The sequence below is a fragment of the Amblyomma maculatum genome, chromosome 6 (assembly GCF_055883805.1).
Source record: "Amblyomma maculatum isolate TAMU_Amacu chromosome 6, ASM5588380v1, whole genome shotgun sequence".
NCBI classification, from domain to species: Eukaryota; Metazoa; Arthropoda; class Arachnida; order Ixodida; family Ixodidae; genus Amblyomma; species Amblyomma maculatum.
The window spans coordinates 99,296,440-99,309,595 of NC_139349.1; the positions used below are offsets into that span (position 1 = coordinate 99,296,440).

Here is a 13,156-nt window from a genome sequence, read left to right on the forward strand (position 1 = left end):
GGGTGGTCGAGAAGCCGGACCAGTCAACGTGGACGATCTCCGAGCTTACCACGGCCGTCCACTAGCCACATAGAACCACTTGACCTACCAGGCACTACGGGTACCCACGCTCGGCGGATACCTCCAAGCATGCGCCCCGCCAGCAGCAGTACCAGTTCCGTCCTTATCCCGCATTATTTTTGTTTTACACCTTGGGAGGTGTCCCGTCTTGAGAGGGGGGGAGTGTGGGGCCCCACAGCCCCTTTTAGCGTCTCAAACCGCGCGTGCTTTTTTCTGTTTGTGCTGGTGCCCGCCCGGGCAGCGCGAGTACACATGAGCGAGCTGCCCGGAGCGGGGGCGGCATGTTATCGACGGGAGACAGAGGGTAGATAAGCGCATCGGAAGCATGGCTCGAGGCTCTTTCGCCGGGAGGCCGGCCAGAGAAGGGCGGCGTGGCAGCGTCCCAAGCCGGCGGGATGTACACGGACGACAGAGCGGAGTCCTGCGAGGCAAAGACGGAAGCGGCGCCTACAAGAAAGCCTTAGGAGTGTTAGCGTGAGTGCTGCCACGCGAGTAGCAATGCTTTTGTACCGTAATCAACGCTTTGTACTCGCCCTATCCGCGCCGCAGTGTGTTTTGTGTTGTCGCGGTGAAGCCCTGACCCACGTTCCGTTTTATTCTGCATAGTCCATTGTCGCGCACTTCGACGGCATGTTTCCAGCGCAGTTTTGACCAATGCTGTTTCTTTTCTATTTTATACTTTTCTGTTGATCCGGAATAAACCGGTGTTTTTAAGAAAGACTTGGTTTTCACTCGTCAGGCGAGACCATCGCTCGCGGACCCGTATTCTAGAAGGCGGAGCCTTCAGATCCAAAATGAACATCTGACATTCGAATGCTCTTAGTGGAAACGCATATGCTCAGAAGAATAAAGGAGAAGGTAGATACCCCTGCGAAAGAGTTTGAAGAGAAGCACAAGTCAGTTTTAAGGTTGGACTCTCTTCATGAAGAAATCAGTTCTTTCAAACGAGCAAATTCATTTTCAAAGGTACATTTCTAATTTCAGTAAAGATTACGCTGTGAATAGCAAATACACCCTTTATACTGTTCCTTATCATTGCCTGGTATCTTTCCCACCTCTTCAGTGGTCAGGGATTTTTGGCAAATGTTCAGGAATAACATGCTACATAGCCTGGTTTAGCTGTGGTGGACTGGAAACACTATAAGAAGTTGATGGCCCATATACAAACAGGCCACTGAATACATTTCTTTGCTTTCAAAAGTATATTTAGCTATAAAGTGAAGGAAATCTAGCTCCATCGCATGCTTTGGGCATGCTCGAAGCTTGAACTGCCCATGAACTGCCCATACATTGCTGCTTCGTCTCGTTCCTCTGTAATCATATTTCCTTTGTCTATGTCCTCTTGCCATCTCGCTTTTTCTTTTCGTTTCCTTTTTTGGGGAACAAGCCGAGGGCTTTGTGGGGTTGATGTCCTGCTGGACTGTGTCAGGCCATTTGATGCGAGTGGCTCTGGGCTCGGGCTCCTCCTTGCCTGCATTCCGCAGACCTCGTCTTGCAACTGTTCATCTGTGTCCAGACAAAACAGAGGATTTCAAAGCTGAAGCACTATAAAAGATTTAGCAAGATTATACAAACAAGACACAAAATGACTAGCAGGAACATGCCATGCTGCTTCTTTATAAATGCGAGTATGTATTCCAGAATTGAGCCTCACATAGGCCATTATGGTTTTCAGCATCATGTTGACTGTAACATGAGGAATAATACCTTTTTTTTTTTTTTAAATACCAGAATGGTACTTGTAAAAAGCAAAGCATTACTTTCGATCTTTGAGAGGCTTCACTGTCAGCAATTTCTACTCCATGTGTGCGCTCTTGCAAACACATTTCCAAGTAGTTAGTGGCATAACTCAAATGTAAATTCATACCTTCTACCTCACTGTATATTGAGCGCAGCAGAGATTTGCACTGATTGTGCAGTGGTTCAATGTCTTCTATGTCCTGAATACATGGGCCCTGCCCATGGCTGTTTGAGATGGTGCTGAAAATAAAAATGGAACATCACATGAGCCTCAGTGCCACAAACTTCTTTACATTTCACAATTGCACAAATTCTTACTGATATGATAATGCTTGGTTGAAAGAAAAAGACTTTACCCGACAGCAGTGGGTCTTTCGCCAAACAACCAGTCTTCTTACATTGCTTGGACGCAGGGGCCTCATCATCATTCCCTCTTGGACTTTATTTTAACTGCCAACTTTTTTTCTTTCATTTCATACCTTTTTATTTTATTTTTACATATTCCTTTATGCCCTGAGGCAATCAACAACATTCTTAAAAAAAAAAAGACTGTTGTAAATAATGCAAACAGCTGCAATCATGCATGTTAATTTTTTTACACACAAAATGATAAACAACCCATTCCAGTACGCAACCTGTAGAATATATATGTATATATCTTTTTTCAGCTGCTTATATGTCATCTGATCTTGCTTGCCAAGCACTTTGCTTCCTAGCCTCTTTATGTATGTAGCACCCTTTATTGGGCTTCTTTTGGAAATAAATTGTTTTAAACCAGTAACCATCAAGCAATGGCCATACCTGCCAATGTCCACCTATCTTTCAGGAGCATCATCAGGTGGAAGTACGGCCACTGCACTTGCATAGCATCGGCGGCTCCTGAACCACTTGGTGCACCATCCTTCCATGCGCAATGTTTCTTTATGAAAGTATCGCGCAGGCTTTTCCACAGCGCAATTATATTAACGCCTGCCAATAGAGTTTCACAGATTAATCTCTGTTCACTACCATACATTCACACCAATTAAATATGTTACGGTGAATATTTTAGGAATCCAAAACAGCACGCCATTAATTAGCCTTTGCTTGTCACGGTATGGTTGCTGGAAGGCTCGAGAAATTTTGACCACGTAGGAATTAAACGTGCACTGACAACGCACAGTATACAGGCTCCTATTGCGTTTTACCTCGACTGAAATATGGCTGCCGCAATCTCATCCGCGTCCTCGAGGAGCAGCAACAAACCATTAAGGGACCGCGGCGAGGTTGAAATAAGTATTGACGTTATCTTGAAATGCACGTAACACACCACGTTGATGACACGGCGAGGCTGGTCGCCCTTGTGGCTAGCTACATGCTTTTCACAATATTGTGAGCCAACTAGCCCAATGCTCGTAACCATGCACCTACCCATGAACAAATTCATGCAGATCGACAACCTCGTTGCATATGCATGTAACAAGAACTCTGATATCTTCCAGACAGGCAAACGTAATAAAAGAGCATATGTCGCATCATTTCACTGCAGGGAACACTCAAGCAATGATCGGCTCGAAGACTGGCTCCGCCGCGCATACTAGTAGTGCAGCAGCGGAACAGAGGCTCTTTGACCATGCGGGATACATTCCTAAGAAGAACATGCATGCAGACCGTTAAAAGGCGCAGAAAACGACTGCCCTGCACTTTGCTAGAAATACTTGTAGCATGCAAACATACCCGAGTCGCATCCAATTTCCGTGACAATTTCGGCCCATGCCGCTGCTTTCTTCCTGTGGTTTTTGTAGTCTTTGCGGGAGCTATCCCATAATATGGGGCGCTTTTGCACCGCGCATATAAGTTTATCATTGAACTCTACACGCGAGGCTTTGGTCGCCATTTCTCTATGCGGGTAGAGCGCGCGCGAGTAAAGATGTGAGGGTTCGCACCAAAGGGAACGAAAAGACGGAAGTGAGTTGAATTTGGCCACTTTCGGTAGCGTCAGACGCGCGCGGCGCGCGTCAAATATCTGGCAGGTCTAGATGGGAGGCGGCGGGCGTTTCTTTTCTTTTTTTTTTTTTTGAGGCGGGGCGTCGAGTGCGCGCCGTCGGGCGCAAAACACCGGTTTGACGCGGCAAAAACGCTCCATGTATTCCGGGTTTTCACGTATATGCAGCTCAGCCTTAAGTTACGCCGAAACTTTCGCACTGCATAGCTCATATGGCTAAATCGCACAAAAGCGCGATGCGAGGTGCTGCTTACCTTGTCTTGCTGTCGGCTTCAGTAGACACCATGCTGCCTCCGCTCGTCCCCGGCCTTTCCCCCGACACGCCCTAGGCCATATGTTGGTGAGCTGCTGGCGGCGGGCTGGTAGGCCTGTTAAAATGCCATAACGCCACACGTTCCTGCCTGTATACTCATGCAAGCAAAGTATGCGTCAACTGCTTGTAACGACACCGCGGTTTAGGACGACCTTACGTCCGAAGAGTGCAGGCCCGATTCATGTAGCGCTGGCCGTGTCGATATGATTTAGAATGCGGGCCCCGAATGCGCCGAGCTCGCCACCTCCGGTTCGTAATGCAGCGAGGCATGCTGAAATGACATTTTACAAAATGATGCTGACGGACTTACCAGCACTCTAGCTTTATGCGGGCCGCATCAATCCGCTTTCGGCAGCACAACACGTGACACAAGTGCCGCCAACCGTCGGCTGTCTTGACGGCCGGGCCCTGTTCAGAAGAGCTGCCAGCTCGTTTCACAGTACGCGCTTTTCAGCGGCTGTGTACGAGCTGGTGAATTCCGCGGAGCTGCGTGCTAGTAGAGTATGTGTTTCCATAAACTCTACCAGAAGCAGCTCCTGCTCACGCGACATCCTACACTCACAAGCCACCATTTCAACTGGCGCCAAAACTTGCACTGCAGGCAGCAACTAGCGGCGAAAAAGGGTGCATAATTTCTGGTTGCGGTTTCGATGTAGCAACAGCGAACAGCCATAGGCGTGCAACAACTAAGGTTGCGGCTGGAAAAAGAGGAACCATAACGTACGATTTGTCTTTCAAAACGAAATAGCAACATCAAATATTTAGTTTACGGTTACGTATGCAGGCGCAGCGCTGAAGAAACTTGCGCCGCAGGATAACGAACGATAATTTATTTATTTTATTTCAAGATACTGCAGACCAGTATTCCGGTCCTAGCAGGAGTGGCATACATATATGGCTGTGGCTAAAGGTACGTCGGACGGACCCGATCAATGGTCTTAAAGGTACGTCCGACGGATCCTGTGCGTTTTTCTTCGGGATCCGTCCGACGGATCCGGGAAATATTTTTCAGAGGTACGGCGGACGGACCCGATCGGTAGGGTTCTTCCGACGGACCCAACGCATTTTTCTCCGATATGGGCCTTGGGATCCGTCGGGAAAGCCGGACGGATCCGAGATCCCCAGATGTGGTTGTAGGTGGGTTGTAGCAACAACATGGTAGCCATATGTAGCCAAATCGAAGTTGGTATGAGGTGTACGTGCGAGGTGCAAGAAGTATGTACTACATACTGCATGCGTGAAATGTGAAATTACAAAGAATAGTACAGTGGCAAGAATAGTGCCTAGAATGGGTGATATACTACGTGATGGCATGATGATAGGTTTACGTGAGTTGGACCGCGGCAGGGTGGCAAGCAGGACCAGAGCGCAAGCGCATGTAATCGCGGTGTTGACGGCCAGCCCGCGGCCCGCACGCCCGCTCATTTGGTCCTCGTTATTATGTGGATTAACGTCTACGATGGTCGTTATGTAATTATGTAGTTTTGATTCTTCAAAGTTTCCTCACTTCCATCTGTGATGAGATGCGTCACGTAACGCATCGCTTTCTGCTCGCATTGAGGTTTGGTGCTGCAAGTTCCACGTAGTACAAGCGGCGCTGAAAATGCTGGGCACCGCCGGCGTGTCTCTAGCCCAAGCATCGCGTCATTCGTGTTTGTTGTACAACTGGAGGTGTGGTTTGTGCTTACCATGAGATGCTGTGATGTACGGATTACGTCCTACTAGAGTGCTGTGATGAGTGCGCCGATGTCCGGACGGACATCATTGTGTCCGTTTATGATCGGCGATGTTGCACGTGCATGTCAGTGTTTATTAGGTGCAGTGGTAATTTATTTACACGCGCTGTGCAACAATCAGACGAAAATAAGTCATCGACAATTTGTTAGCCTGTACTACAGAGCTCAAAACTCGGAAAATGGGAATGCACATGATGCAGTTTTCGCATGTTGGAGTGGACCGAAAAATAAGTGCCCAGCCCACACCGCCGGGATGCGCATTACTACAGGTGAAATGGTTCAGGTTTCTGTAAAATAGCTGCCTGGCACAGCACCTTTTTAAATGTTCAGGCTTTGTACTATTGTTGAAGGCCACTTTATCATTAATAAAGGAACGAATATGCTTTATGTGTTAATGACTAGTGCTTTTTCAACTTATTATCTTCATTTTTTTTTTCGTTTTTCCTTAGTTTCCTTTGTTTTTCATGCTAGACAAACACAAATAGTACACTTTTAAACTTGTCAGTCCAAAGCTGAACATGAATATCTGCCATGCATGTGACAGCTTTAATGCTAGAAAGGTTGACATGTATAGCATGTACGTACACGCTGTGACATCTTAGTGGCACGTTAGGCTACTTGCCCCAAGGTCGTGATGTTTAATACCAGTGATGGCAGTCGCACTTTGGTGCAGGTGAAATGCAAATGCTTCTGTTTTCTGCAAGATGTCAATGCAAAGTACAAAGCCCGGGCAGTCAAATTAGTCTGGAGCTCTCCACTACGGTATTCTTCATAGCTACATATGTCACTTTAGGATGTGAAACCCTACATGCCACAGGTAGGCTGCATTGTTTTTTAGATTTTGTAACCTCTCATCTATGTTTTGCAACATTTGGCTAATTTTAGTTCCCAAACAGTTGCTAAAGATGAAACCGAAGCAGTTCTTGGCATGGTTTGCTGCTTAGATTAATTTGCTAATTGCAGTTCTTTGAAACTTGCATCAATGCTGGACAGTTCAAATAGCAAGCAGTTGAATTACAGAAATGATGTGGATCATGCATTTCAGTTCTGACAAGTGGAAAGTAACGGTCCCCTCCTTGCATGCATAGGTGCCTTTAGACAAATACATACTCGGGTGTGTGATTGTGACGCATATCAAGGGTCAACAGAAGGCCATGTGGAGCCAGTGTGATATTCTTCATGAAGGCTAAAGTAAAATTGTACAACAGCTGCTGTACCATGCAGAAAAAAATTGATCATTTAGTGTATGATTAACTGACCATGAATAGCATCTTACTCAGAGTATGATGTGATATATATCTGGTTTAGCATCCCAAAATAACTACGGCTATGAGGAACACAATAGTTGAGGGCTGCGGTATAATTTCGACCATCTGGGGTTCTTTCACATGCACTGACACCGCACGGTGCATGACGGCCTATTGTTTCGCCTCTATTGAAATGCTCCTGCTCTGGCTGGAACCAAATCTGCATCTTTGGGTTCAGCAGCCAAGCACTCTAACTACTGAGCCAGCACAACGGGGCCAAGTATCAAAATGCATGCCATTACATTTCCTTCTAGCCTGTGGTTTTCTTCACAGAACTAATGTATACAAGGAAAAGTAAATAGCAAGAAAACACTAGTTTTATTGCACATTATATTCACATTTCAGCAAATATTCTCTAGGAAAAAAATTCTCATAATGTTTGCATGGAAACCATGAACATCTTACAAAAACAAAACAATGCACTTACTCCACTCCAACTATTAATGGGCAAGGTTGCATCTATGCTACTACACTGCACTTATCACAAAACCACAAGCCCCATCTGCTTCGGCCAATCACTTGATGAAACTAACGGAGACAGATGTCGCACACCACAGACTGGTCGTCTCGCAACATATGTCTGCATATGTTGCATTTCAATTTCATGCCTTTCCACTTAGCTTCAACTGTTGCCAGCATTACTAGTCACCCATCTTTTCTGAAATTCCTTTTTACGCTGTTGGGATCAGCATCCTTGTTAACGATGGTCTCTGGAATTTTCGATGCTATCATTTTCACATCTTCCTCATCTGGAAGAATGAAGGAAATGACAAGCTTTGAGCAGAAAAAAAATTAGGGAGACTCCTAATCTCCACCTGTAAGGGTATGGTGTGCCAGCGTTAATGGTTTTTGTCTGCAGATCCCACTGTGGATTCCCGTTAATTTACATGCCCTTTGCTACAAACATAATTACTAATTCCTTAATTCATGTCTCTGTTGTCTCAGATATACTCATTAGCATACGGTCGTAGGCTGCCTTGTAAGGTGATAGACAACCTGGCATAGACCTCTGTAAGCCTCAACCTTTCTTAATTGGAGCTGAAACATCCCAGAACATATTTCAAATATAACTTTGTAAGCTTGACTTAACAGCTCCTGCCATGTCGTGTGGCCTCGTGAGATTTGGCTCGTGGCACTTTTGGCTTGTGCACAGGGGTCATCTGTTAAATACTGGTTAACATGCATGAAAAATACATTTTCACACAAACTGGTGGCAAATGGTCAAGTGGTGCACTGCAGATTCTGAAATGTATACCCATATGCATGCAAGGATCGCATCATCACATAACATGATCAAGAGTTTTATCAGTACCTGTAGTTACTTAGCATTTCAATGCCCATTAAAGGACCACCTCAGACAATGGTTGTTGTTACCACAAGACCTGTTCTGAGAGCGTACTGACACCATTCCACTGAGCGATGGACATATGCATACCCTAGATAGCTCATGATTGTGGATCTCATTTATTTCTATGACTTCCAAGGATTAAAAGGTGATGAAAAGAAATAACCAGGTTACCTTGACACAATGCTAAATTACAGAGGGTGAATATGCTGCATGAAGATACCAAGAAGCTTGTACAAAAAAAGTTAAAGTGAAATGGCAGGATTTTTGAAACATTGAAATAAACTACAAACTATACTTGTCAAACCTGTCATTAAGGAATGGAAATCATGCAGTAATCAGAAACACAACATGGAGGCCATTTTAGGCCATCTTCAAAAAACACATACCAACACCTCACACACAGCTTCATACTTATGAAAGAGGACAAACCAATATGCAAGGAGTGTGGAGATGAACTAACAATAAACCATATCTTACACGTGCGCCAGAGTCGAGAAAATAAGAGGAAACATTTTGTACAATTTTGCAACAGATCCCTTTCCATCCTAGCATGATCCTAGGAGAGACGTGCAAATTTCCTGCATTTTTGGTTTCCTAAAATGTTCCTAAACAAGCTACATCCTAAAAAACATTTTAGTCATTACACACAAAATAAATACATTAAACCTTGTTCTTGGTGCATGGCAGCATTAGTCGCTTATGCACCATAAAAATCAACACAATGCTGTAAGGTATACCTTAGTTAGCTATGTTATATGAGACAAGCTTTTGGTCTGGTGTGGTCCTTATTCACGTGAAAGCGCTGTCATGAGGGTCTATGTCCCAGCGATCGGAAAGTGACCTATTCCAATACTTTTACAAACTGAAGGCGATTCTACAGATTTCTAAAGACTGGAGTGCTCAACTGTTTTATCAACGTCCGCCTGCTTTGACAGCCTGGAGTGAAACTGTTGAAGAGAATACATTTTTGAGCATTTAACGCATTTCTGAAGGCGTTGCTTTCATTTACGGGGCCCACAAAAAGCAGCTGAATGTCAAACGCCGCCTAGGTAGGCTTTCTAGCAAGACAGCGGTGTAGCGTGGAAAATCGCTCCGCCGGTCCATCGCTGGCACCGCTGACTTGACAGGCGAACTGTTCAAACTTATAGCTACTGACCAAACCTGAAACACTGAATTGCGCATGATCAAGGCAGAATTTCTCTAACACTGAGCACTGGTAGCTATCGATTTCGCGCCCAATATTGTGAAAATCTGTCCTCTCTTCGATCATTGATACGTCCACGGTTGAACATTTATGCGCCTCGGGGTAGGCCAGCCTTTGGAATATGGATGCGTGGTTGTAGCAACGATCACTTGCATGGCCCACTCTGCAAAATTCCAAGAGTCAGCTTCTGCAACGAAATGTGCAGCGCACATTTTCTACCGCGTACCTAAGTCCGGCGATGCATGCATATCGATCCCGATCGTTTCAGCTGCGCGGCCGTTCAGTCGGGTCAGGCTAACTTCGAGCATGCGGGGGTTTAAACTACATGTACGCAAAATTCAACGACAAGAAAAAGATGCAGGCTAAGCACTTTAGTCTAGTCTTCCCCTAAATACCAAAGAACATTGCTGTTCACAGGGAATTCGGATCATTCGCGCTTCCGGCTTTCCGGTTGTGCACTCTTGCGGTGCGGTGCAGTAGGTCTTCGCCTCGACGAGTCGATGTGCAGCTCGCCGCAGTAGCAGCGCAGGCCTCTAGTAGATTCGGCATGTCTTCTTCCACGGCTCTGAGGTAGAATTTAAACGAATAATTTAGCTAGAAACATCCTTTTCCCTCGGTCTGCTAAGAGGAACGAGCATAATGCCATTTCATATACATACTTTGGACTGCCGAATGTTCTGCACGGCGAGGTGTGTGTGTGTTGTGCCGGCGCTAGACCTTCGGAGGTCGATGCAGGACCTAAGACAGCGTAAATGCTAGGAATAGCTCGCTCGCATTACGGGCAGATCGAGGTGATAGTTTAGTGCGAAGCGAAAGCTGCTCGTGAATGTGCGTATCTCGATGCCAGCTGGTAGAGCTGGTGCAGTACGTAGCATCGCCTGCAGCTATGTGCGTGACAGCGATGCTTGCCGTACACAATCCTGAGTGAAGACCGTGATCTATGTTAGAACGGATGCACTCTTCGTAACACCTCATCGAGAGTCGCGGATAGCTGATATGGCTGATATCCATTCACGCGTAGCACGGAATGTGGCCGCGCTCGACGTGCATACAGCCATGAGCCTGTATATCGACGTCCGCCGTATCTTTACGAGAATCGAATGGATACGTCGGACGTACCTTTAGACACTTCGTACATATATACAGCGCACAAGAAACGCAATAAATCACACGAAGCACCCACAAAACTAACAAACAGAGGCAATGTAATGACACGAAATGTGTTGACCAACAGCCGGAGAGAAAAAAAAAAAGGGAAAACATGAAAAACCTTTGTGCGACATAACTAACTAGTACAGTTGGCTGCGCACGCTCAACCGTCCCTCGTTCTTAAATGAATGATTTCTGTGTCGGACGTTCATGCAGCTATGATAGTTTATTTTGCCCAAATAACCGTGTCACGTGGTCACCTTGTATTTCCTAAAAAAGAAACGGAACCACAATAATGTATGTACTTGGCGCACATAACCCTTACCCCACTTTATACATCAATGTAAACGCTGACATATAACACAAAACTTACTTCAGCAGGTTGTCTTCGTCGATTTTCTGGTCCGTGCCCTTCACTGGCTTCGATCACAATCTTCCGTGCACTTGGAACAACCACACCGAACTTGGCTTTAGACAATGCATTCAGAGCAGAGCCGTGGAATCAGCTGTTTTCTCATGGAGAACATGTGTTCATGTGTTTTCTAGAAATCGCCATGTTTACTGTTTACCTCTGCAAGCGCGCCTTTACGGCGACAAACGTTACCAATAAAAAAAATTTAACTGTACAATGGTAACTATGTCTTCTTCTGCTTGATATGGTTGAATTTAAAATACAGTTTTTTGCAAACTAAAAGCATTATATATTGATGTGCAAATAAGCCTTATGCCGTGTAAATAAAAGCCCCGCGGAGGCAGGATGCTGGCCATTGGTTGATCCTGCATTTCGTCACGCATTGGTCTGCGCCGTACGGAAAGAAGAAGAAGAAAAAAAAAAAAAAAAAAAAAGACGAGGAAACCGCACAGAAAGCGCAGAATGACATATAAGAACCATAGCAATACCCCAGAGAAAAAGAAAATAAAAGAAACAAGTAGTCAACTAGTATATATGGCCGTTTTTCCCCTTGCGCACCCACCTGACTCAAAACAATTCTGTGCCTCCAGGGGCGTATGCAGCATGGACGGTCTCTGCAGTGAGGCGACTCAGAGAAACAATTAAATTCACTACAATGTTTGCCATGCCCGATGGTGGCAGAGGGCCCGCGTCAGTCCGGAAGACTTCCTAATGTGTCTCAGGCATAGCAAATGGGTCCGGCTGCACAACGGCGTCAATGTACACCTTTGTAGCGCGCTGTTCATCCGATTCTGACAAGCTTTTCACGTAGCCCTGCATTGCTGTAGCGCACACTACATTCTCTTGCAAGGAGTGCAAGTCTGACGATCTAAGGGACTGTTCACAGCACGATGAACTGACCGCGCACAGTCGCAGACGGACATGCACCACCGGCGTCGTCGCTAGCAGACGCTTCGGAGCTGGAGGTGGCCGCGGTGAGTATTGCCGGCTGCGCCGTCGTCTGCTGCAATGCGCGATTCTCATTCTGTCCATGTTGTCGTATGGCGTTTGACAACTGCTCTGTAAATGTAATTCTATCTATTATTTATCACTTGAGCGACAGCATTAAGCTAATTTACCTCATGCGGCAGCATATCAGACTGTAAAAAAAAAAAAAAAAAAAAAAAAAAAAACTGCCCGATTTGTTATAAACGCCCAGCTTGCAGTGAGCTTTTTGGGGGTGTTCGGATTCACAATGCATATTATTTGGGGAGTTTTAAAACTAGACTACCTCCGAAATGACGTAGTATACTTTGTCACACACTCTTCAAAGCGCTGGCCAACATTTAATGACCGGCCACCACTTCTGATTCTCTGCGAAACGAGAAAAACGTTCCGATAAGTTGTTTACGTGTGTTTCTAAGGGTCGCCCTCCCACCTTTCACCCCCAGCCTTTGTCCAAAAGTTTAGAGTCCAGAGGGTTTGCGTTTAAGCCATATATTATGAGTTAAGAACTCATAATATATGGCTTATAATATATGGAGAGAAAGAGGAGCCGTAGTGGAGGGCTACGGAGGAATTTCGACCACCTGGGGATCTTTAACGTGCGCTGACATCGCACAGCACACGGACACATCTCCGTTTCTCTTTCACATCTCCCCCTTTCTCTTTCCACTTTCACTCCCACCTTCCTCCCTTCCCTTACTGCGCGGTTCAGGTGTCCACAGATCAAGTGAAAAATACTGCGCCTTTCTCTTCCAGTGAACCAATTATTAATTAGATGGTTCAGCTACAGAGCCAGTACCAGGCACGTGCATTTTCTTTTCCTTCTTCCTACAGCCACAACAACAACAACATAAATTGCTTCGCCCATGCAATTTATGTTGTTGTTGTAAAAATTGCATGGCCGAATTCAGCCTCGCCG

General features: G+C 45.6%; 1 protein-coding gene across 3 annotated transcripts; it reads right to left on the reverse strand.

Moving 5' to 3' along the window:
* Positions 1 to 888: 888 nt before the first annotated feature.
* On the reverse strand, positions 889 to 11,367 carry LOC146186391 (uncharacterized). Of its 3 annotated transcripts, XR_014708104.1 has the most exons (5): positions 4,408 to 4,669; positions 4,039 to 4,152; positions 2,602 to 2,769; positions 1,928 to 2,040; positions 889 to 1,566 (listed from the first exon to the last, which is right to left on the reverse strand). XR_014708104.1 is itself a non-coding variant. In XM_084607171.1 (4 exons), exons 2-4 carry the CDS (start codon positions 4,068 to 4,070, stop codon positions 1,289 to 1,291), a joined length of 423 nt encoding a protein of 140 aa, XP_084463297.1. In that variant the 5' UTR covers positions 4,071 to 4,152; positions 11,215 to 11,367; the 3' UTR covers positions 889 to 1,288. The 3 variants fall into 3 exon arrangements, 2 of the variants coding, with proteins under 2 accessions (XP_084463297.1, XP_084463296.1); XM_084607171.1 differs by lacking the exons at positions 2,602 to 2,769; positions 4,408 to 4,669 and adding an exon at positions 11,215 to 11,367; XM_084607170.1 differs by lacking the exon at positions 2,602 to 2,769.
* Positions 11,368 to 13,156: the final 1,789 nt, after the last annotated feature.

Coding starts and splice junctions, on each gene's coding strand:
- LOC146186391 (XM_084607171.1), bottom strand. CDS start 4,070: ATGGTGTCTACTGAAGCCGACAGCAAGACAAG. Junction 2,041..4,038: donor GAAGCCGACAGCAAGACAAG/GTAAGCAGCACC, acceptor TTTTATTTTCAG/CACCATCTCAAACAGCCATG. Junction 1,567..1,927: donor AATATACAGTGAGGTAGAAG/GTATGAATTTAC, acceptor GTCTGGACACAG/ATGAACAGTTGCAAGACGAG.